This window comes from Watersipora subatra, chromosome 2 (genome assembly GCF_963576615.1).
Source record: "Watersipora subatra chromosome 2, tzWatSuba1.1, whole genome shotgun sequence".
NCBI lineage: Eukaryota > Metazoa > Bryozoa > Gymnolaemata > Cheilostomatida > Watersiporidae > Watersipora > Watersipora subatra.
The window spans coordinates 6,633,604-6,656,718 of record NC_088709.1 but is presented as its reverse complement, the minus strand read 5'-3'; the positions used below and the strand labels follow the sequence as shown (position 1 = coordinate 6,656,718).

Below are 23,115 nucleotides of genomic sequence, written 5' to 3'. Positions count from 1 at the left end.
AAGAGAGCACAACTTTTTATGCCTAGCGCTTTTCGAGTTGGGCTAAAAAACTAAATTGCTAAGACTATCTCTATCAGTTCATCTATCAATGAAAATGTGAAACTGGAAAAATGTCTTTAAAAAGCAAACTAAATTATATTTGTTTTTAAAAAAGAATATCACATTCAACAAAAAGATGTTTTATAGTCCTCAATTTGCAGACGCTAGCTGAATACCTTCATTTCTCTACCAAATGTACTCCTTTAAACCCTTCACCACGCTGCCGTTAGTGAATGGCAGCATGATCAATCAGCATCATAAATAATAATTACAATATTTTAGTAATGTGCACTGGTGCATAACAGCATAAGCGTGTAAAATAATAAATATAACATATATTACTCAAAACAGTGAAAAATAGAGAGCAAGAAATGAAAACATAGTTGCAAGACACTATAAAGCGTTGTGCTGCTATACTTATACACACGGGTCTTTCAAGTAATGCATAAATGACAGAATAATGTCCAGTATTCTAAGCTGCTTGCAGCTGGAGGAGTTGGTTTACTACATTATTCAAACTTTCTGGTTGTTCTCTATTTCCGGAACTGCTGGTATACTTGTCAAGGTTGAGGCCCATAGCGAAGGCCAACATCTTTACCTGCAGTGCAAACAAACAGCAGCTAGAGTGACCAAGCTAGACATGTAATAAAAGGAGGGGCAGGTATGTATCAAAATGGCATCAGCAAATTAGTATCAAGTTGGCCAAGGGAAATGTTCAGGGCTGACATCATCAAGAAACCAGTTAGTGCAACAACTCATGCAGGCCCCGCCATGTATGTATGCATGTATGCATACATGAATGTATGTATGCATGTACGCATGCATGTACATATGTATGCATGTATGCATGCACGTATGTGTGTAAGCATGTATGTAAGTATGTATAACCATATTCGCTATGTAGATGCAGTATACAATTATAAAAAATGTGCTTCATAAGTCCCTCCTACCTCCGCATTGTTTGACATGAAGTTCCACAAAGTCTTCAAGGCAAGCTCGACTGCAACACAAAAACAATTAGTTACAATGAAAGAACTGTTAGTTGACAATGCAAGAACTGCGGGCCTTTAATGTGCATCTAAAACGATAACTTCAAAACAAAATGACAAGACAATCTTGTTGGTGATCTCCTAAAGTAACTATTTGGTGGCAGAGTACTCCAAAATCCTGTTGTATCACAACTTTTTTATACAACATGGCATGCCTGCATTTAGAGAATGCTGGATACACAGTATGACATCCATTTATAGATGTAAGATATGAAAAACTGCTACTTGTTGTCAAATGTTCCGAAGAATCTAAAATTAGGCAATGAAACTAATAAAAAGTCAGCTTGCAAATTATCATCATTCGTAGAGTTGCTCGGCAGCTTTGGATGTAAACAAGATGTAATGTTTTGACCAGCAGCGACATTGGTAAGGAATGTACTGAGCGCTATAAAACGTCCTGCATGAAAAATATGAATCAGATGCTGCTTTGCTTTTTAGTATAACAACTAGCTGTGCCACCCGGCGTTGCCCGTGTACTAGAAGATTCTTTGGACAGAAAATTGATTTGTATTCAACATACAACAACATTTGCCATTCTAACTTTCAAAGTTCATATCATGAGAGAAGTGTTTTGTGTAGTTGAAATAAATTAAGAGAAAAATAAAAACAACTGTAAAGGTTTTAAAACTTTGTCAAACAACTGTAACTTTCAAGCTGTTAGCCTGGCACATTGCCAATGGAAAATTCCACTAAGCTAGTTGATAAGGCTAGGCTTCCAATGACGGTAAGCCATGACTTTGAGTCTGTATTGTTGTCCAGCTATGCTGTTCTAATAATAGCTATAGCCGGATTTCCAACAGACGGAATTCCAACACACGGACTTTGAGAAATATATATATAAGATAGAAGATAGATACAATAGATATCTCGAAAGCAGATACTATTGGAAGCATGCGTCCCTGTGCATAAGGTCTTGCATGAGATCCTACATAGTATATAGCAAGTTGCAATGGAGAACAAATGTGAGATGTGCTAAGAAGTATTTTAATAAATATGTTAACACATATTAACATGTTGAGTTAACAAATATGCTTTATCGGTGGCAATAGCTAAATGACAACATACCAGTCTTCCAGTCTGCCTCTGAGTTAGTATTGAGATACTCAACGATAGCACACGTAAACTGAATGTCAAGGTCATCCGCCAGTTTCTATAAGCATTGCATATACAACTGTTGTGACCAAAAGCTTGGCATCAAATAAAACTAGTTAATCACTAATTTTCACCTTCCATGTACATGTACGTAATCCCCATGTCTAGCCTTACTTCCATGTACATGTACGTAATCCCCATGTCTAGCCTTACTTCCATGTACATGTACGTAATCCCCATGTCTAGCCTTACTTCCATGTACATGTACGTAATCCCCATGTCTAGCCTTACTTCCATGTACATGTACGTAATCCCCATGTCTAGCCTTACTTCCATGTACATGTACGTAATCCTCATGTCTAGCCTTACTTCCATGTACATGTACGTAATCCCCATGTCTAGCCTTACTTCCATGTACATGTACGTAATCCCCATGTCTAGCCTTACTTCCATGTACATGTACGTAATCCCCATGTCTAGCCTTACTTCCATGTACATGTACGTAATCCCCATGTCTAGCCTTACTTCCATGTACATGTACGTAATCCCCATGTCTAGCCTTACTTCCATGTACATGTACGTAATCCCCATGTCTAGCCTTACTTCCATGTACATGTACGTAATCCCCATGTCTAGCCTTACTTCCATGTACATGTACGTAATCCCCATGTCTAGCCTTACTGGATCACTTGTATGAGCTTTGAAAGGGCATAAAACGAAAAGGACACCAGATTATCATTGCCATATCTTGAGCACTTACGACTATACTGGCTTTATGGTAATGCCACGTTCATTAGTTGTATATCTAGACAACCAGGTCAATCAGCAGAACAACGCGGTTATAGAGACAACAAATTTTATTATCACTAAAACACAGTTGATCAACAAATTGATAAAACTATAATGGTACATAACATAAGAAATGCAACAAAATTAATCGTTGAAACTCCAAAATGCTTGGCCTGGAAAAATTATCACATAATATAATCATTAATACAGTTTTTACTTCATGTAGAAAACAACTGCAGTATGTAACGGAAAATCACAAAGTGAAATCCACAACACATGATTTACATCGCATTTGGTAGCTAACAACTAAACAGAGATAAAATATTGAAGAACAGAAAATCAGCACAGACCACTTGTAGACCCCGCCTTACTCTAGCCATACATTTCACGCATTGCTATGGTATAGAATTCTATTCAATTAGTCACTAGACGAAACCCTCGCGAGTCCTTTGGTGATCATGTCCTTTATCTTGGCACGGTAACCTTGGCTCATCAGTCCGTATGTCACAACATTCATGATGCTGTACAAACTCATGGGAATGTGGCAGAACGTTCTCACAAAATCTCTCACGGTTTCATTAGCGATGTTCTTCGAGAGATTCCAGCTGAAAAGAGGCGCTATGACGAGACAGGTGTAGTAGATGACCGCCAATGTGATGACAGTCCTCGTAGCCGTTTTTAAATCTTTATCCTCTCTATTCAAAGTCTTCTTGCTCATCTTCCAGAGCTCAAAGATGAGCAAACCCATAAAAACTGAATCGATGAGAAGGTTGATGGTGAAATACAGCTGACAGCAAATTCGAGGAATCAGATCTTCACCGCAATTGGTGATGCCATACACCTCATCCATACAGATGCTGTCCGGCAGCAACAAGTCTCTTACGAGCACGAGCAGGATAGTAGTCGCACAGGGAATCGACAGCCACACCCAAAAGAATCTGTTGAAGAGACCCTCCGCATACTCGAAAGGTCGTGCTAGAGCCATCCATCGATCAATGAATGCAACGGTGAGGATAACAAATCGGTTGTAGTTAATCGTGTCGGAAAAGAGAATGAGGGCAACAGCAGCAACATGATTTGTTCGAACGGAAGTTCGAACTGAGCAACTCGTTTTTAGCATTACTCGAACCGCATTGCAGATCTCAGATACAGTAAGCATAATCATGATGTTGAAGTAGGTCTTGAACTTGCTCTTCTCGAAGCACGATAACACAAAAATGTGAAAAAGGTTCAACGGAATGGCGATGATATTTATAGCGTATATCATATAGAACAGCGGGTCATCACGAATGCACACTTGATTGCTATCAGCACAGAATGGCTTTATACCTCTAGCCGAACCACTGAGATTGCCAAAACCTGTGACAGCCTCGGCGAGAGACGAATTCATCTGCGTAGAGAACATGCCTACTCGGAGAGTGAATGCGCAGTGTGGTGTAACGAACTGAATCTGCAGACGATACTGAAGTGTTAAAAACATATTATAGCTTATATACTAACGGCTTGTAATTAAGAAATGTGTCAGATGTCCAAAGAACCTCTTCAAGAGATAATCAACTCGAAAGACAGGTCAATCAATGCCATACCATGTGATAGCTGTAATCGAGGCAAGAAAATAGATTGTCATGTTCAATTCTGAAATGTCAATTCCAACTCACAAATGTCCATCACAGATATGATTGGAGCTGCTGCTCTAAATTACCATTAGTTTTACAAGACTGCCAGAGCGTAAAAATGGCTTAGCAAAGACCATCAATAATGTCACCCTAATAACTGTTTGAATACAGCAGCAAAGATGTAAGCTAAAGCAAGCTTTGACAATAAAAATATCTGAACTGATAGTTAAAATGTATCAACTCTTTAAAGTCGAGTTAAGGCAAGTCACAAACCGTTCCCAGCGGCTCTCTGACACTGCGCTGTGCATTTCCTTGTTACATGGCAACCACTAACAGTAGCTGCCATGGTTACATGGCAACTACTAACAGTAGCTACCATGGTTACATGGCAACCACTAACAATAGCTGCCATGGTTACATGGCAACCACTAACAGTAGCTGCCATGGTTACATGGCAACCACTAACAGTAGCTACCATGGTTACATGGCAACCACTAACAGTAGCTACCATGGTTACATGGCAACCACTAACAGTAGCTACCATGGTTACATGGCAACCACTAACAGTAGCTACCATGGTTACATGGCAACCACTAACAGTAGCTACCATGTAAGTAGCAAAGTAATCTTTTTAGCTGTGTTCTCCCAAAAATTACTCTGCAAGATGCAACCTATTCGAAATCTTATATTGGCAAACTAAGTGGTTTTATTATTTTCCCAAAATCGGCAATAAAAAAGGAAGGCTAAATTGCCAAAGCCAAGTAACAAGTTCAATCTTTTTTATTGCTATGAAATGAGTCACACAATCAATGTGATTTTTTTATGTGAAATCTTCAGGAGTTTCTGATTGTGCTATAACCAATCAAAAGTGTTTTAGCAGAGTTTTTGATCAACTGATCTTATTGGCAAGTTACCCGTATCCCACTATCATTTGTTCCAAGATTTTTTGGTTTCCAACATTTCTCGGTATGTATTGAGCCTAGAAGCGACTTTTTTGAAATAGCTTACAAATAGCCCCAAATCGATGATTTTATACTGTATAAACTTTTCAAGAACCTCCCGACTCTAAGCTTCAACGAATAAAAATGAGCATTGATCATACAGCTTCTACATGTGCTCTGTAGTGCAAAATAATAAACCTGCTAAGATGACAAGGTTTCAGTGCTCACTATGATGTTCATGGCTAACATAAGAGGTCACAAAACTGGTGTAACATTTTTTTATAGTTAATAATCTCTTGTATTTTAGAGACAATTTAGAAATTATTTCTCAAAACCATTTTTCCCATTATTATGTAATGGTAGGATTTAGTGTAGCTTGCTATTTTATATATCGTTAGAAAGGAGATTTTGTGCTGAATAAGACGCTATCTTTAGTTTAATGAAATACCAATTGCTTCTCAAGTTATAAAAAACTCTCTAGACGATCATGTTGACTTTTGAAATTTTTGTAAAAATGAATTCCGACTTTAAAGAGTCATCAGAAAGTTACCCAATGTCTGTATAAGATCTTAAAGAATGCAACAAACCAAAATGGCCTATCCAAAAAAATTGTAGTCAACCTTGCCCATCCTCCATAAATTGGCTTACAAAAGCATTGCCTAGGAAGAAAATGAAGAAGTTTTATCAGTGTTTTCAGATAATTTTTGCGCACATGGAAGATCCTTGCCAATGATCTATATCATGTCCATTAGACAATTAAAACTTCTAAAATAAAATGAATAGGTTCAGATCATAACTGAAGGTGTGTGTCCATCATGTATTACATTAAGGCACTACGTCACTCTGGCCTGACTTGGCAATGCACAAAGATATGAGCACATAGAAGCTGGTACGTGAGCGTTGAGTTGTACGAAACTGATAAGTTTTCTAAAATCGCTAACATCTTCCTATTACTGGTTTCCTACTACTTGCCACTAAGACGAACAACTCGAGTCACTAAGCAGCAAACCTCTTGAAACTCACATGATGGACAGCAACATTGAGCATGGCTGAAAGGAAACTGTCTATTTCCTCAGCCTGGTTGCAGGTGTTCAATGATTGAGGAAGCTTCTCTAGAATGTTCCGCCTAGTAAGGAGACAGTGTCTGTAGCCTTCTGCTGTACTGCATAAGTTGCAGAGCTAAAAGAAGTTACAGGATTGTCTAATCAATTCGAGTAAGCTCTAAGGACCTGTTCAGATTCCCTATATGAAACCTGAAGGTGTGAAACGTGTGACAAATTGTCAGACAATATCTATAATGGAATGGGTACGAGAGAAACATTAATTTAGTTCTAGTGTAACTATACGCTTGGAGTTATCTTCCACGTGCCATTTTCAACGATGTATGATTGAATAGCAATTACATTATCAAAAAATTCTCAAACAAATTCAACAAAAGTTCTTAGCAAACGCCGAACGCATTTGTTGTAAGGCAAGCGTTCAGTTCTCACAGCCTGAAAACATCATAATATTGATATAAAACTCTGGACATGGCTTTTAATCGTACATCACCATGCATGTACTTTTCTACTGCCAATGGACTACTCTACTCTACTCGGTAATACTGCACCATCATGTACAACGAGCAAGGCTGAAACTACCATATTTCTCCAAAGTTGTGAGAGGTGTGTGATTAGAATTCGAACTCTTTATTCCTAACCAAGTGCACACACCCTAGGAGTAGGTAATCCTGAAGAACCATGAGAATCTTGATTTTGTCTGAATTAATTTTCCAAAGTAAAATTGCAGAAATAACAGGTGTCTGGCTAGCATGAACCAGGCCAAAATTACATTCGGTAAAACCTCTATTTGAAAGCCATGGCACTCTGTTTTTCAAACGTTCCCTTAGACTAGCACTTTATTAGAGGGTGATATTGAAATAAAGGGAGGCGTCGTATTTTTCAATCACCTTTACCGAATGCTGAGAACATAAATTTAAGCCTTTCATGGGCAAATCGAATGTCGCCTTCATTTTGCATTTTCCTTTAGGTGGTGTGACATTAACCCTTTTGGAGGCAAGAAATTCACTAAATTACCTCCAACCTTTAAATAACATACATGAAGAAGCTGATACATGTCTCTACCAGTTGATATCTATTGCTTACAATTAACCTACGACAATCTTATAGCCTGTGTTGCAATTTGTTGGAGCTTTGAAGTGTTTTATTTTAAATTTGAAGGCATATTTTCATTTTACCGGTATAACTTTGCACTAAAGCTCATTGCACTCGTCAGTATGTTTGTTACAGTTAGCAGCCAAAACTAGCCTCTTATGGGCGATAGAGCAGGAGTTACGAGCGTTGATCCATTGTAAGCTGAGTTCAGTTTACCGCAATCATGCTATCAAATAATATGTCATAAATCTGCAAATTTATAAGTTTTACAACAATAATAATTTATCAAATGCTATAACTATATATTGAAGAACGAGTCACCTAAACAAACCATAGTTATAATACACGCAGCAACAAAAATTAACACTTTAAAAGAAGAATTCACATTTTAAAAATAATAATATTAGCATCGTTTGCTTGACTAGTTGCGTTCTGATTGTTGCTTCTTTTAGGAACCATTTCATGTTCTTCTGACTGTTCAATACCTTCCAGAATGTCTTCTGACCCCAAATCTTCTTCTGTACTGCTGAACTCGTCGATATTAGCGTCCAAACAATTGTTTTAGCTGAGCAAACTGTTGCGCAATGCAGTTCACACAAATATTGATAATTTTTTAGCTGCATGAGCACTAAGCACAGCTTTTAGAGCAAAAATTGTCATTAATATACCATCATAAATGTAAACTGTTTTCTCACATACGTCGAAATATCAAGACTCTGTTAAACTAGGAACTACTATTAGCCTAATACATGGTGTTTACAAATAATAATGTTGCTCCACCCAAAGGAGAGTGCAAAATACAGGCGACATTCATTTCGCCTGTAAAAAGTTTCAATTTATTTTCTCAAAATTCTGACGAGCTACTTAAAAAATACAATTTCAGCCTCTATTTGAACGCCACCTCTATTTGACTGCCACTATAGGGGAAGGGTTGAAAAATAGAGCGCCATGGCGTTCATATAGCGCTTTGACGATAGCCTGATACAGTTAGAAATTATTTTTATGGCAGTGCATTCAAACTTTTAATGAAAAACAAAAAACTATGGAGTTGGAAAAACACACTTCGATACAAACAAAAACAACGAAATAATTCATTGTTATTGATGAAACCGAGTCATCATTAGTACGATTTTGTGGACATTTTTCTACTTACCACTCACTATTATGGTTTCATAAAAGTCAAAGAATGTCAAAGTGGCACTCAAATAGATGTGGCATTCAATTTAAGGGTGGTGCTCTATTTTTCAACTGTTCTATAGTGTCGGTCAAATAGAGGTGGAATTCAAAAAAAGGTGGCGTTCAAATAGAGGTTTTACGGTAGCTATACATAAAATTGGTGCTGAAGACAAATAGATATAGCTTCGCCATACTTGTCCTTGCACTTGGTGGCACAGACATACAGATATAGCTTAGCTATACTTGTATTTGGTGTTGAAGACAAGTAGATACAGCTTACCTATACTTGTATTTGGTGGTATTTGACCACAAGAAATAAGCAACATTCACTCACTGTTTGAACACTGGCCATGTTATCCAAGGACAACTGTTCCAAAAGGGTTGTACTGTCACATCTCTTTATTATAGCTACAGCATCAGTTTTAGTTAATAACTTCTGGAACATTCTCAAAATATGAGACTGTCTCTCAGGGAAACCATTTGATGACGACAGAAGTGAACCTGCAATCAGTGATATTTTAACACCCGAAAGCATCAAAATCTTTAGCTAACAAGGCAGACTGCAGAATAGAGCCTTCATACAGCTAGAATCATCCTGCCAACAACTGTCACATGATTTTTTGGTACTTTGCACAAACACTTAAAAAACAAAACACAGTGATCTGAGAAGAAATTATCGTAAAACCTCTAATTGAATGCCATGGCGCTCTATTTTTAAACCCTTTCTCTATAGTGGCGGTCATATAGAGGTGACCTTCCTATAGAGGCTGGCGTAGAAAAAACGATAAGCCTTGGAGTTGGACAACGGGAGAATTAATTGTTATTGATGTAAACAATTCATTACAAATACGATTTTGGGGATACTTTTTAACTGATTATGTACTTGCTATTATGGGTTTGCGAAGATCAAAGAATGTCAAAGTGGTGGTCAAATGGAGGCGGCGTTCAAGTAAAGGGTGGCGATTTATTTTTTAACCCTTCACCCATAGTGGCGGTCAAATAGAGGTGGTGTTCAAATAGAGATGGTGTTCAAATAGAAGTGGTGTTTAAAGAGAGGTGGCATTCAATTAGAGGTTTTACGGTAACTTACCCAAGAGTTTAACGTGTGCAGGACTAACACTCCAAGATGGACTTTCAGTATCGAGGTATTCCATAAGTTCAACTAACAGGGAGACTTCCTGGGAGGTCCTAGATACTTCATCGCAGATGTCAGCCACTACTGGAACCTACAAGTATCCAGTAGTCCATCAAAACTTTGAGTACAACGAGCTGTTGCATTCAAAACTTTCCAAGTGATGTTAATTAATAAAGTGATGTCTATTAATAAAGTGATGTTTATTAATGAATATCACTTGTGAAGGTACATCTATTGTAACAACCGCTCCAATGCGGAGGAACTCCTAGTGTGGTGGAGGCACGTCTATTGTGGAGGCCCTCCTACTGTGAAGGTACGTCTATTGTAAAAACAGCTCTAATGTGGAGGAACTCCTATTGTGGAAGCACTACTATTGTGGAGACACTCCTATTGTGGAAGCACATCTATAATTGTGGAGGCACATCTATAATTGTGGAGGCACATCTATAATTGTGGAGGCACATCTATAATTGTGGAGGCACATCTATAATTGTGGAGGCACTCCTATTGTGGAGGCACATCTATTGTGGAGGCGCTCCTATTGTTGAGGCACTCCTATTGTTGAGGCACTCCTATTGTTGAGGCACTCCTATTGTTGAGGCACATCTATTGTGAAGGCAGTCCTATTGTTGAGGCACATACATTCTGAAGGCACTCCTATTGTGGAGGCACTCCTATAATGTAGAGGCACTCCTATTGTGGAGGTACTCTTATTGTGGAGGCACTCCTATTGTTGAGGCACTCCTATTGTTGAGGCACTCCTATTGTTGAGGCACATCTATTGTGAAGGCAGTCCTATTGTCGAGGCAATCCTATCGTAGAGGTTCTCTTATTGTAGAGATACTCCTATTGTGGAGGCACATTTATTGTGGAGGCACTCTTATCGTGGAGGCGGCTCTAATGTGGAGGCACATCTATTGTGGAGGCACATCTATTGTGGAGGCACATCTATTGTGGAGGCACTACTATTGTGGAGGCACATCTATTGTTGAGGCACTACTATTGTGGAGGCACTACTATTGTGGAGGCACTACTATTGTGGAGGCACTACTATTGTGGAGACACTACTATTGTGGAGGCACTACTATTGTGGAGGCACTACTATTGTGGAGACACTACTATTGTGGAGGCACTACTATTGTGGAGGCATTCCTATTGTCGAGGCAACCCTATTGTGGAGGTTCTCTTATTGTAGAGATACTCCTATTGTGGAGGCACTACTATTGTGGAGGCACATCTATTGTGGAGGCACTACTATTGTGGAGGCACATCTATTGTGGAGGCACTACTATTGTGGAGGCACTCCTATTGTGGAGGCAGCTTTAATAAGAACCTATAGTAGTCATCTAATACAACTCCCGGTAAAATAACACCAGAATTTTACATACCTACTGTACATACTAAAAATTTATTCATAAAATAGTATAATAACTTTAGTAACTATAGTTACCTATTTAGTGATTATGATCTGCAATAAAATCTAACACTACTATATGCAGTACACCGTATGGAGTTTTTCCCTTCGAGACAGACATAGTGACTAATTACCGGTGTGAGAGAGACTTGATAGCAATGCGTACAGTACACTAGATTTTTGTGACACTACGTAACATAAACTTTAAATTTAACTTAAATAAATTTAGCTAAAAAACACACATACTTGAAGCTAAGCTTGAATCTATTACTAAACTTACCATAAAAGGTTGACTTGCAACAAAAGATTCACCATGTCTTACTCTGTTGTGTTGTAGGTAGAAAATATGTGGGAATGTGATTAAAAGCTCTTAAAAGCTAAAAAACAAACAGTTAATCGCAGCCACATGAAACCGCCGTAGTTTGGATTCTCTTTCCAAAATGGCTCAAATGTGACGTAGTTGTGGGAGATGGTTTCTGTTTACACTTTCATGCAACTTTATTCGTCCAAATATCTTCGCAAATATACTTCACGCGTTCAATAAAACCATGTCTATTGTTCTTACGCGTCTGTTTTATCGCCATTGTAATACTGCCACTTTCAGCACTGATATCTTATAACTTACGTAAAAAATTCATTTAATTTCTTAACCTTACCTCAAAGGAGTACATATCATTGTCTGATAATCATGACGAGCCTGTTGGTCACTTGTGATAATCGAAAAGTGGTGCAAAAATTATTTGCGATGTATTGGGTCACATGATCAGATTACGACTTGACGATTACATCAAGACAAAACAAAACTGTAAAGTAGCGAGCATCTATATTTGATGCGGGGTCTTTGGTAAAACCCGAAGTGTTTGTCATAAACTAGTGCTACAAGAAGTTTATATTGAGCTTTTTATTGGCCTTTCAATTCACGTGAGAATATCACGTGACAAGACAATAACCAAACTGTCATGACTACGTCATCGAAATCAAGAGATTCCAATCTACGGCGGCTTTTCGTTTTTGAGCTTTTAAAAGTTTGTAATCACATTTCCACATATTTTCCACCTACAACACAGCAGAGTAAAACATGGTGAATCTTTTGATACCAAATAACTGTCATGTGAATGCTGTTGCAAGTCAACCTTTAAATTTTGCCGTCATTTTAATTCTTTATTACCTGTCTGTTTCCGGCTTGGCCCTTCTTCCTTCCCTTTTACTATAACTTTTAGCCGACCTAATCAAAACTTTTTTCAAACTAACTTGAAACAAAGACTGAGCGATGCTGTTCAAATTTGAATATTGAAGAGAATATTGTTGATGCTGCATGGTGGAGAAAATTTCGTAACGATGGGCCGGAAAACTTCGTATTCCATTTCATAGGGCGAAAACACTCAAGGCAGGAATGTCGCAACTCAGGGCCCACTGTATTCAGCCAACCCATTTTGTCACAGGAACATTAACTCGTAAGGAAGCGTCTCCTATACCCTCCAGCAGTCTTCCAACTAACTGGACAGTATTGTAGACATTTGAGTTGTCAAAATATGCTTTGAAAATACCTGTTTTGGATTAAAAGTAATGCAGTCCACTTTCTTGGGCTGATCACGGGATGCTGTCCCAGAAGGATATTGTGATGGTGCTGACTGCGAGACAGCAGGAACAACAACTCTGTGAGAGGGTTGACTCTCTCCAAACACTTTCTGAGATCCTCCTCCAGGGTTAACAGACATAGAATTCAACATGGGTAGTATCATTTGTCCGAATGGTCTACAACAGTGGTTATGAAATGGAGCCATAACCATTGAAAAATAAGATGTTCTCATAGTTCCGGAATGAACCATTGGCCTAACCAGTAAGCAGTATAACTAAACATAGGAAGCCATATAAAAACAGCAAACTCCTAAAACAATAAGCATTAACAAACCTAACCAGCCTATCTACTGGAGTTGCTTGCCCACAACATTATGGAAAGACAAATCTCATAAGTTACTCAACATAATTATCCACTCTTTTCACTCTTATACATTGACTGGGTAGTGATTTAAAGCACCATCTACGGTATCTCTGCAATGATTAATTAGTAACAACAGCCAAGATGGATCAGAGATTCATAATACCCACGTGTTCATCACCTCATCTGGCAAGCCTGTTATATGCGATGGTATGTCTTTTCCTGTGAGAAACTGGGCTACCTCAGAGCTGAAGTTGTTACAATTTCTATGTAATAGGTGATAGTCACAGGCTCTGTGAATGAATAAACAGAGTTGTTTCAAACTGGCGGAGAATGCGACCTCAAGATTTAAATCCGCGCTCTCTACCACTGAGTTATACAAGGGGTATTGATCAAATATGTTATTAAGCATGTCTTAGCAAACCAACCGGACATAGTGGTGGTGGGCAAGGAGAACAAGAGAGCTACTATAATAGCTACAGCAGTACCCAATGACTACAATATAGCCAGCAAAGAAAAAGTGGAGAAATTTCTCACTCTTGGAGAAGAGATTGAAAAATGCTGGGATGTAAGAACAACTGTAATTCCAGTAGTCATTGGGGCACTGGGCGCAATAACACCTGTGCTTAAAATGTGGCTTGCCCAAATACCGACAGCAATCAACTGCCAGATACCGGTATCTATAACCGACAAGAAGAGCGTTGCGGTGTTACTTTGCTGCAGAGGCACCATGACAGACGCGTAGATGTGATGACAGACACATATTTTCCCTCTAGCTATGAATGCATACATTCATAGCTAGAAGGAAAATAAAGATACAAGGAATACCTTACATCAACAAGAACAAAGTAAAATCTAAGTTGAAACCTAGTTGTACTACCCGGCGTTGCCCGGGTAATAAAAAAGTCTCTGAACAGAAAATTTATTTATATTGAACATACCATAATACAACATTTACCATTCTAACTTTTAAACTTCATATCATGAGAAAATATTTTTGTGCAGTTCAAATGAATTATGAGATAAAAGAAAACAACTGTAAAGGTTTTTAAGCTATTTTAAACAACTAGAACTTTCAAATTTCATATCATGAAAGAAGTGTTTTGCTGAAATAAATTAGGAGGATAAAAAAACTGTAGGCCTAAATGTTTTTAAACGTAAATGTGAAACCAATAGCAAGTAACAGCTAAAGATAGTCTGTTTAGTTATGACTACAATGAAAAATTACTTGGTATACTATTACATGATTTTCGTTCTTTCGGTGTTGGCATCATAAGATGAAAATATCGTAGAGACATATAGAGTAGTATAGAAACCTATAATAATTATCTAATACAATCACTGCCTGTTGGAAATCAGCAAAATCATCATCATTACAAAATAGAAATTGACAGAAGAGTATGGACAGCCACAATGGGCGATTAATTACGGGTTAATTACGTAGCAGTCATACAGTCACTCATTCACACCAAACAAGTAGGTACAAATTCACTTCCTAACCTCAGACATCACAACAATCGGGTCCCCGCAAAATATGCAAAATATCAGCCTTTGGCATGCTAGCAACATGCTGACTATGGATTATAATATAAAAGTATGTCAGCCTTTGGCATGCTAGCAACATGCTGACAATGGATTATAATATCAAAGTATGTCAGCCTTTGGCATGCTATTAACACGCTGACAATGGATTATAATATCAAAGTAAAAGAATATGTTTTCATGATAGACTAAGTCTTACTTATGGGAGAACATTGTGAACCATTTACAGCAAAATAGTGTTCAGACTACAAAGCTGAACGCAATGATTTGTAAGCAATAAGGGCTCGTCCCAAGCAAGGAAAAGGAAAACCAAGAAATTAGACCAACAGGCCTTTTCACCAGCAGAATGCTTCTTGTTTGTGCATCACGTCAAGCGAGCATTCAAGAAAGAAAAAGGGGCTCAATCATTGACTACAGTTCACAGCCATAGAAATGCAAGTGTGACTAGTGATGGGTATCATCCTCATTACTACCTACTAACAAGGGTCCCACGATCCGAGTTCTGCTGTTCAGCAAGTCTTTTCAGCAATTGAATAATTGTTGAACAATATCTTCTACTTTCATATAGCAAGGCTTATGATCTGATGCACGCCGAGCCCACTCAGTATAGGTAATAACTACACAATCTTTAGGAGTCACCTGAACGATGTCTGAGACAACTCCCTCAAATGCTCATGGAATATATCATAAGGAATTTCAGTTGTGCCAAGGTTCACCTTAGAATCAGGCTGTCCCAAAACTGTCCCACCCTGTAAAAGGGTAAGATAATTTCACTTTTCATCCGGAGAGAAACCCGGAGCCGGAGCGAAATATTGGTGGCTTCTCTGAATTACAAGGAAGATTTTAACATGGGAATTGTGGCCAATCAAGTTTATCCATTAACATATCTGTTATACTCTTTTAGACATGATGCAAGTGGATCTATCTAAGACAACAGCGGAATAAAAATGCAGTAAAAACTACCCTCTTGTTTGCAAATAAGTCATAATAGTATAACCTTTCAAATCGAACTCAATATGAGGTACCTGGCAGCACTAATGTAATAGATATTTACTATTACAGCGATGGGGATGAAGAAATAAAAAGTAGATACTTTATCAGGAATTCATCTGTTAACTTACTGGCGAGCAGCATTCAATACTGTCTCCTCCAAAGAAATATTCTTTTCCATAAGCTACTATTCCTGTGTGCCAAATTCCATCGATCTGCTTGCCTAATAACATACCGATTGATGTACATACAGTCAAGCCTGGCATACAGTCAAACCTCGCATACAGTCAAACCTGGCATACAGTCAAACCTCGCATACAGTCAAGCCTCGCATACAGTCAAACCTCGCATACAGTCAAACCTCGCATACAGTCAAACCTCGCATACAGTCAAACCTCGCATACAGTCGAACCTCGCATACAGTCAAGCCTGGCGTACAGTCGAGCCTCGCACACAGTCAAGCCTCGCATACAGTCAAGCCTGGCGTACAGTCAAGCCTGGCGTACAGTCAAGCCTCGCATACAGTTAAGCCTCTTGAGATATAACAAAGCTCGTGGGATGCTGAAAACTACCCTACAGAGATACTGAAGCACTGCTACCTTTACGAAGAATAAAATGCAAGGCTACAAATGCTGGTAATGCCAACTCAACATTAATCATGACTCTGGAAAAGAAAAAAAAAGATCATACCAAGGCACCCAATGACATATTCCATGGTCTAAAGAAAAAAAAGGCAGCAAACTTGCCAATGACTTTGCTATGGACAATGAACTGAGCAGTACACCACTGTCCTGGAAAAAAACAAATTGGCAGATAATTATATGTTGGGTGATATTGAAAATTGCATGCCTACACTGATGAGTGATGAGGTTGCGCCAAAACGTTCCCACTATTTTTTGTTCTTTGTGATTTGTTTTGCTTTTGCAATATCAGCTTATAACAAATTGATGAAACAGTTTGAAAAACAAAATAGTTTTCTTTATTATTTTTAGCCGAAGTATCAATTTATCATAGCCTAATGTCAATGAGTGTGTAGGCTATCATTGCAAGTTATATCATAACACTCCGTCGCAATCCATTAAGTACTTAAAGCATTGTGCGCTCTATCTGATCAAGTATCTGATCATGTTCAACCATGAAGATTATACCTGCGAGGATTATATTAAAAAAACTCACATATCACGTCTGGTATTTAGGTCAGAAATTTTTTCTGACTAGTTCTGAAACTATTCAAACGATGACTATACTGTAATTTTTTTTACAATAGCTAGCTCTGACTTTAATACCCAGCCGGCCCCCAATTTGCCTAAAGAATTGAGCATTTACTTTTTTGTTTTCAGAATTTTTGTACAAAACCTAGTTTAGCTTTTTAGGTACTGTTACGTTATGCAACAATTAACATTGGTTTATATTTTGGTTAAAAGCAAACTCAACAATATATTTCGGCCTCATTAGTTTCCATGCTCTTTCAGAACCACCCAAAATGAGACTCATAGCGAGTCAACCAAAAACTATAATAAACAACATCCGGTTTGTACAAATACATAACATCTCCCTTTCTGAAAAGATTGTCAAAACAAAGAGTATCTATTTAATTAGAGTTCAGATAGTTAATATTAGCTTTGTCTATTATCCACTAGTATCATAGTCTTCCATACCCATGGTGTAAATCAGTATGCCTGGCTACAAGGCCCTCTGCAACATCTGACTTGGATCCCCAGCACTCACTAGGACTGACGTGTAGACTGTACCAAGTTGTCCTGCCCTCTGCGTCACCAGTGGTGTCAGGAGAGCGAGGAACTCGACTAGCCTTTGGAGTGGTCTGACATTGACCATGGCCTTCTGCGAAGAGTTCCTCACCCCAGTTCTGTTGTGGAGTCTTGGCGTCTGGTTGTACATCTATCAAGGCACTTCTGTTGCATCTTATAGCCCCATTTTCAGTTTGAATTGAGTAAGACCTTGGTGCTACCATTTTTATCACAGTACTTTCTCTCTGCATATCTCTAATATATACATTGTCTCGTGAATATAATTCTGGTAGCTCCTTGACTCGATTCTGATCATGGATGCCTTTTGCATACTGTCTCTCCTTTTCAGAATCCTCAATTTGGCTTCTCGCAGTAACTTTCCGCAGCAAGTTATCAGTAATAGTTGGTAGTGTAGTTTGGATAAGTCTTCTCATCAAAAGTTCAGAAGGAGTATACCCATTCCCAAAGGGAGTAGCTTTATATGTCAGTAAGCTTAAATGAGAATCTGATGTTTCCTAGTGTACATTCGTTTGATAGTTCCCACCGCTCTCTCCGCTTCTCCATTAGCTGTTGGGTAACGTGGAGAACTAGTAATATGTATAGATCCATAGTCTTGTACAAACTTCTGAAATTCTCCAGATGAGAATTGTGGGCCATTGTTCGATATCAACAGTTCACCAATACCATGTGTAGCTAAACCCAGATTTGAATGCCGCAATAGTGTCAATTGAGGTAAGTGAAGGCAGTTTTTTAACTTCAATCCATCTGCTGTAATAATCAACAATAAGTAGATAGTGAGACTTGGAATTCAAACAGGTCGGCTCCAAGCCTTTCCCATGGTCTCTCAGGCAAGGTGGAGGGACACAAAGGTTCTATGGGTGTATCAGAGTTGAGTTTGCAAACACGGCAACTCTGAACCATCTCCTGAATTTGTGTGGACATTCTAGGCCACCATACAGATCTCCTAGCTCTCAGTCTACATTTTACAATGCCTTGATGAGCCCGGTGAATTCTGTCTAAGATATTTTGTCTCTCGCTGGTAGGTACAACTATCCTGCTGTCATACAGAAGGACTCCATTTGTCACTGTGAGATGTTCCTTTACTTCCCAGTAAGGATGTATAGCTGTGTATGCATCTGTTTTATATGTAGGCCAACCCTCCTGGCAACATCGAACAACCTCTCTACATATCTTATCTTTTTCCTGAGCTAACTTCAGCACCTCTACTGCCTGGTTGGTTGGTAAGCTGTCCCTTTTGGCAATCTTCATTTCCTCAACCAATAGAATGTCTCCACTTTTGTAAGTGTCTACCGGTGCTCTTGAAAGAGCATCCGCTAGACGATGACCTTTCCCTGGTACATATTCCACCTTGGGAGCATAACGCATCAGCCAAAGCCTCATACGCAGAATTCTAGGTGGTACCTGGTCGAGGTCTTTAGTTGTCATGATAGGGACCAGTAGTTTATGATCAGTTTTCAAGATGAATGTCATCCCTCGAACAAACTGGTCAAATCTGTTACATGCCAATACCACTTCTAATGCCTCTTTCTCAATGGTAGCATACCATTTCTCTGTGTCTGATAGTGAGCGAGAAGCATAAATAACTGAACGTCTTGTACCATCAGCCTGAATCTGATACAAGGTAGCTCCCAGTCCCACATTGCTAGCGTCTGTACCTATAATCGTAGGCAGCTTGAGACTGTAATGAGCCATCGTCTTAGACGAAGCGAGCGTTTCCTTAATCTCGGTGAATGCCCTCTCCTGGTCGGGACCCCATAACCAATCTCGATTCTCCTTTAACAACTCTCTCATAGGTGCATTGAGAGTTGCTAGTTGAGGTACAAACTTAACCATTTGGTTCAACATGCCATTCAATCTGCGCAACTCTGTCTTGTTGGTTGGTGCAGGATATTCTGTAATAACAGTAACTTTAGCTGGGTCTGGCTCAACACGGTGGCTGTCAATAATGTGTCCCAGAAAATTCAACGAATCTTTTCTGAATTAACATTTCTTGATATTCAGTGTGAGTCCTGATGCTAGTAGTCTTTTTAGAACTTCATATAGCACCTTATCATGATTTTTAAGGTCAACCCCGTGTATCAGGACGTCATCCATGTGGCAAATCACTTCTGGTATTACCTTTAAAACTCTTGACATCGCTCTCTGGAATATCTCAGGAGCACTGGCCACTCCAAATGGTAGTCTATTAAATCTGTATCTGCCAAAGAGTGACAAGAATGTTGTGAGTTTCCATGATTCTTCATCCAACTTAACTTGCCAAAACCCGCTATTGGCATCTAGTTTGCTAAATATCTTACTGTCCCCAAGCTGACTCAAGCTCTTATCCACGGTAGCCATTGGATGGATCTCTCTTCGTACTGCTTCGTTTAACCCAGTGAGATCTACACAGAATTTCACCCTTCCAGACGGTTTAACGACAGTGACCAATCCACTACACCATTCCGTAGCCTCAGTTACTGGTGATATCACACCTTGGTTGACCATCTCCTGTAACTGTGTTTTAGATTTCTGTCGCAAAGGATGTGGAATATTTCTAGGTGTGTATATACAAGTGGATTTGCTACCATCTTCAAGAGAAATTTTATATGTATAACCTTTCAGTAAACCCAGTCCCGAAAACAATTTAGGAAACTCGTTAACAATTGGGCTGGCCTCTCTCAAGTTTGAAAGCTTGGCAGCTTCATTCACGTGAAAAGTAACAAGTCCTAGTTTTGAGCATGCATTTCTACTGAGTAGTGAGGCTGCCTGATTCTTCAGTACATAAGCAGTCTCCATATGTATCTTACTCTGGTAAGACATCTTAGCTTCAAAGGTTCCTAATATTTTTAACCGGTTACCTCCAGGTCTATGTAGAACAACATCAGTTTCCCATAGCTCGATATGCTTGATCCATGGCTCTGTGTGACTTACTATAGCGCCATCAGCACCTGTGTCTAACTTGAACAATGTTTCATATCCATTTATCCCAACCCGTGCATTCCAACAATCCACCTATCCAATAGTTAGTTCACCGGTAAACAGGAAGTCGTCCTCACTTTCGGTGACCTCTCTCTCTCTCTCTCTCTGATATCACTTCCTGTACCGTCCTAGACCTGCATTGTCTAGCATAGTGACCAATCTTTTTGCAATTTCTGTACTCTACAGCTCTAACTGGACATTGTGACAGTGAGTACGGTTTTCTGCCACATCTACTGCATACTCTATCGATTGGAGAGCTCTGTGTAGCCTTTTTAAAGATGGCAGAAGTTGTCTTATTAGGCTCATATCGTCTTGGTGTAGCTTTCACCGCATTAACAGAAGGTGAACAATTACTGGCCCCTATTGCTCTCATTGCATTTGATGTAACCTCTTGGCTTCGACACAACCTAACTGCCAGCTATAAAGTAAGAGTATTATCCATAGATATTAATTTCTTTCTCATGGTATCATCTCGAATGCCCATTACTACTCTCCCCCCGAAGCATTTCATCTAGGGGTGTCTCCTGTGCAAGTTCTGCAGCCAGATACATCAAGCTGCATTTACCTGCAAATGCTCTCAACTCAGCATAATATGAATCAAAAGTCTCTCCCGGTAATTGTGCTCTAGTGTTGAACTTGTAGCGTTCATGTATAATGTTGCGTTCACCTACACAAAATTGCTCTAAAATCTTCAGAATTGCTTCACATCTTTGATCTGTGGCATACAAAGCAAAAGATTCGATAACACGAGCTGCTTATGAGCCGACTGTGTATATCAACAAAGCTTGTTGATACAGCAGTTTCTTCATTTCACCTAGTTAACACTCTAAAAGTGTTCATCTGCTCTTGAATGTTTTGTGATGGATTTACTGAGCTGAGCTTTCTCTAATTATCCTAAGTGTTCAACTATTCTTGAATTAGCCCAAAAGCCGGCTTGCGCAGAAAGCCCATAGATTAACACCCAGCCCTTGCTATATAAGCAAAGGTGCTCCAGTGTAAAGCAGGAGGGGTAAGGATATGCAACAGAGAAGATACCCTAGTGAGGGGGAAAGAGCACAGAGCTAGTGATACAGACTATGAATGACAGAACTAAGGACTGAGAGTTACGTTCTGAATCTTCATTAAGAACAGCGTGGTAACATTAACCTACCTTTGTGCAGCTTTGTATATCTTTGTAATATACATACCTATATCTTAACATTCTTACATTTACAAGTGTAACCGTTTGAGTATTTGTTATTTGTAACTCATTTCAGCATTACGCTTGGTTGTAGTGAATTGTATTTAGTTGTTTTATCTTTTCATGCTTATAGAGCTTGTGTAAATAAAGAGCCATTATTCACCAGACACCTTGCTTGCGACAATTACAGTTGTGCATGAGAGCTATTACTCATTCGGCGTAAGACAACTTGTACGCAAAACCCACTTGCAAGTGGCTAGTCAGCGCCGACTTCCACAACAGTTTTAAAGTTTGATTCACGATCACCACTTAATACTAGCTCGGCAGGTGGATCTACCCTGGGAATAGGTCTAGATAGCATTATTTACAGGATTTTGTACTACAACTGGTTGTTGAGGCGCTTCTGCTGGCTCTACTGGATCAACCACTGCTACATTTATCTGTAAACCACCGCAGCCACCATGTGATGTTATGCAACAATTAACATCAGTTTATATTTTAGTTAAAAGCAAACTCAACAATATATTTCGGTCTCGTTAGTTTCCATGCTTTTCCAGAACAACCCAAAACGAGACTCATAGCAAGTCAACCAAAAATTATAATAAACAACATCCAGTTTATACAAATACATAACAAGTACTAATACATTTATATTTTCAAAACATTATTTGCCTATATACATACATACATACATGTAGTAACGAGTAAGAAGAATGACAAAGAAATATATCAAAGAAAATGATCATTGGCTGGAAAAGAGAAAAGCAAGTTTACCAACCAAGCAGTGGCATAGACATTGATCGAGCCAATCCTTTCGACAGATCATAAATCCAAACTTCAACATTATTGCTATTCATCGAAGAAGAATCCATTGAGCGTGATTAAAGAAAATTCAACTCACTGGGCTTAGATATTAATCGCGTTACTATCGTTTTGCTACTACATGTTGGGACAATTCGTCAAACGTCAAGCATTACATCCGAAACGGCTCTTTTTTGTCAAATAATGTTGTCGCCAAACATGTTATCGTACATCATGTATACGTTTCGTGCAGCACGTTTCGGGTAAGATACCGGTATGTACATGTACATGGACATATCATATACAGTACTACATGTATTTTGACCGAATAAGAAGCTTCGGTTATTTAACCCGACGGCGAAATTTTTTGTCCGATTTTTTATTATTATTATTCGTCGATGCAGTATTGTTGTTGCAGAGCCGTGTAGCGCTTAACCACGTAACCAAAACCGGAAACAAAAACGCTAGTTTCCAAACAAACTGACCGTTTGATATGATATCTAATGAGGTGACCACGACATTAACGAACAAA

At 38.8% G+C, this 23,115-nt stretch overlaps 1 protein-coding gene across 1 annotated transcript; it reads right to left on the bottom strand.

Moving 5' to 3' along the window:
* Positions 1-122: 122 nt before the first annotated feature.
* Positions 123-22,697, bottom strand: LOC137387725 (uncharacterized). The gene is made up of 11 exons (XM_068074225.1): positions 22,561-22,697; positions 16,007-16,098; positions 15,525-15,634; positions 13,514-13,636; positions 12,952-13,159; positions 9,946-10,081; positions 9,190-9,356; positions 6,550-6,705; positions 2,154-2,238; positions 990-1,039; positions 123-637 (listed from the first exon to the last, which is right to left on the bottom strand). The coding sequence occupies exons 1-11, from the start codon at positions 22,652-22,654 to the stop codon at positions 512-514; spliced, it is 1,347 nt and encodes a 448-aa protein (XP_067930326.1). The 5' UTR covers positions 22,655-22,697; the 3' UTR covers positions 123-511.
* Between the last annotated feature and the right edge of the window lie 418 nt (positions 22,698-23,115).

Bases quoted from the DNA above. Each gene is read 5' to 3' on its own strand.
- LOC137387725 (XM_068074225.1), bottom strand. From the start codon at position 22,654: ATGGATTCTTCTTCGATGAATAGCAATAATGTTGAAGTTTGGATTTAT. The intron at 9,357-9,945 runs GTAAGTTACCGT...CACTGATTGCAG, and splicing joins TGCACACGTTAAACTCTTGG to GTTCACTTCTGTCGTCATCA. The intron at 6,706-9,189 runs GTGAGTGAATGT...AACTTCTTTTAG, and splicing joins ACATGGCCAGTGTTCAAACA to CTCTGCAACTTATGCAGTAC.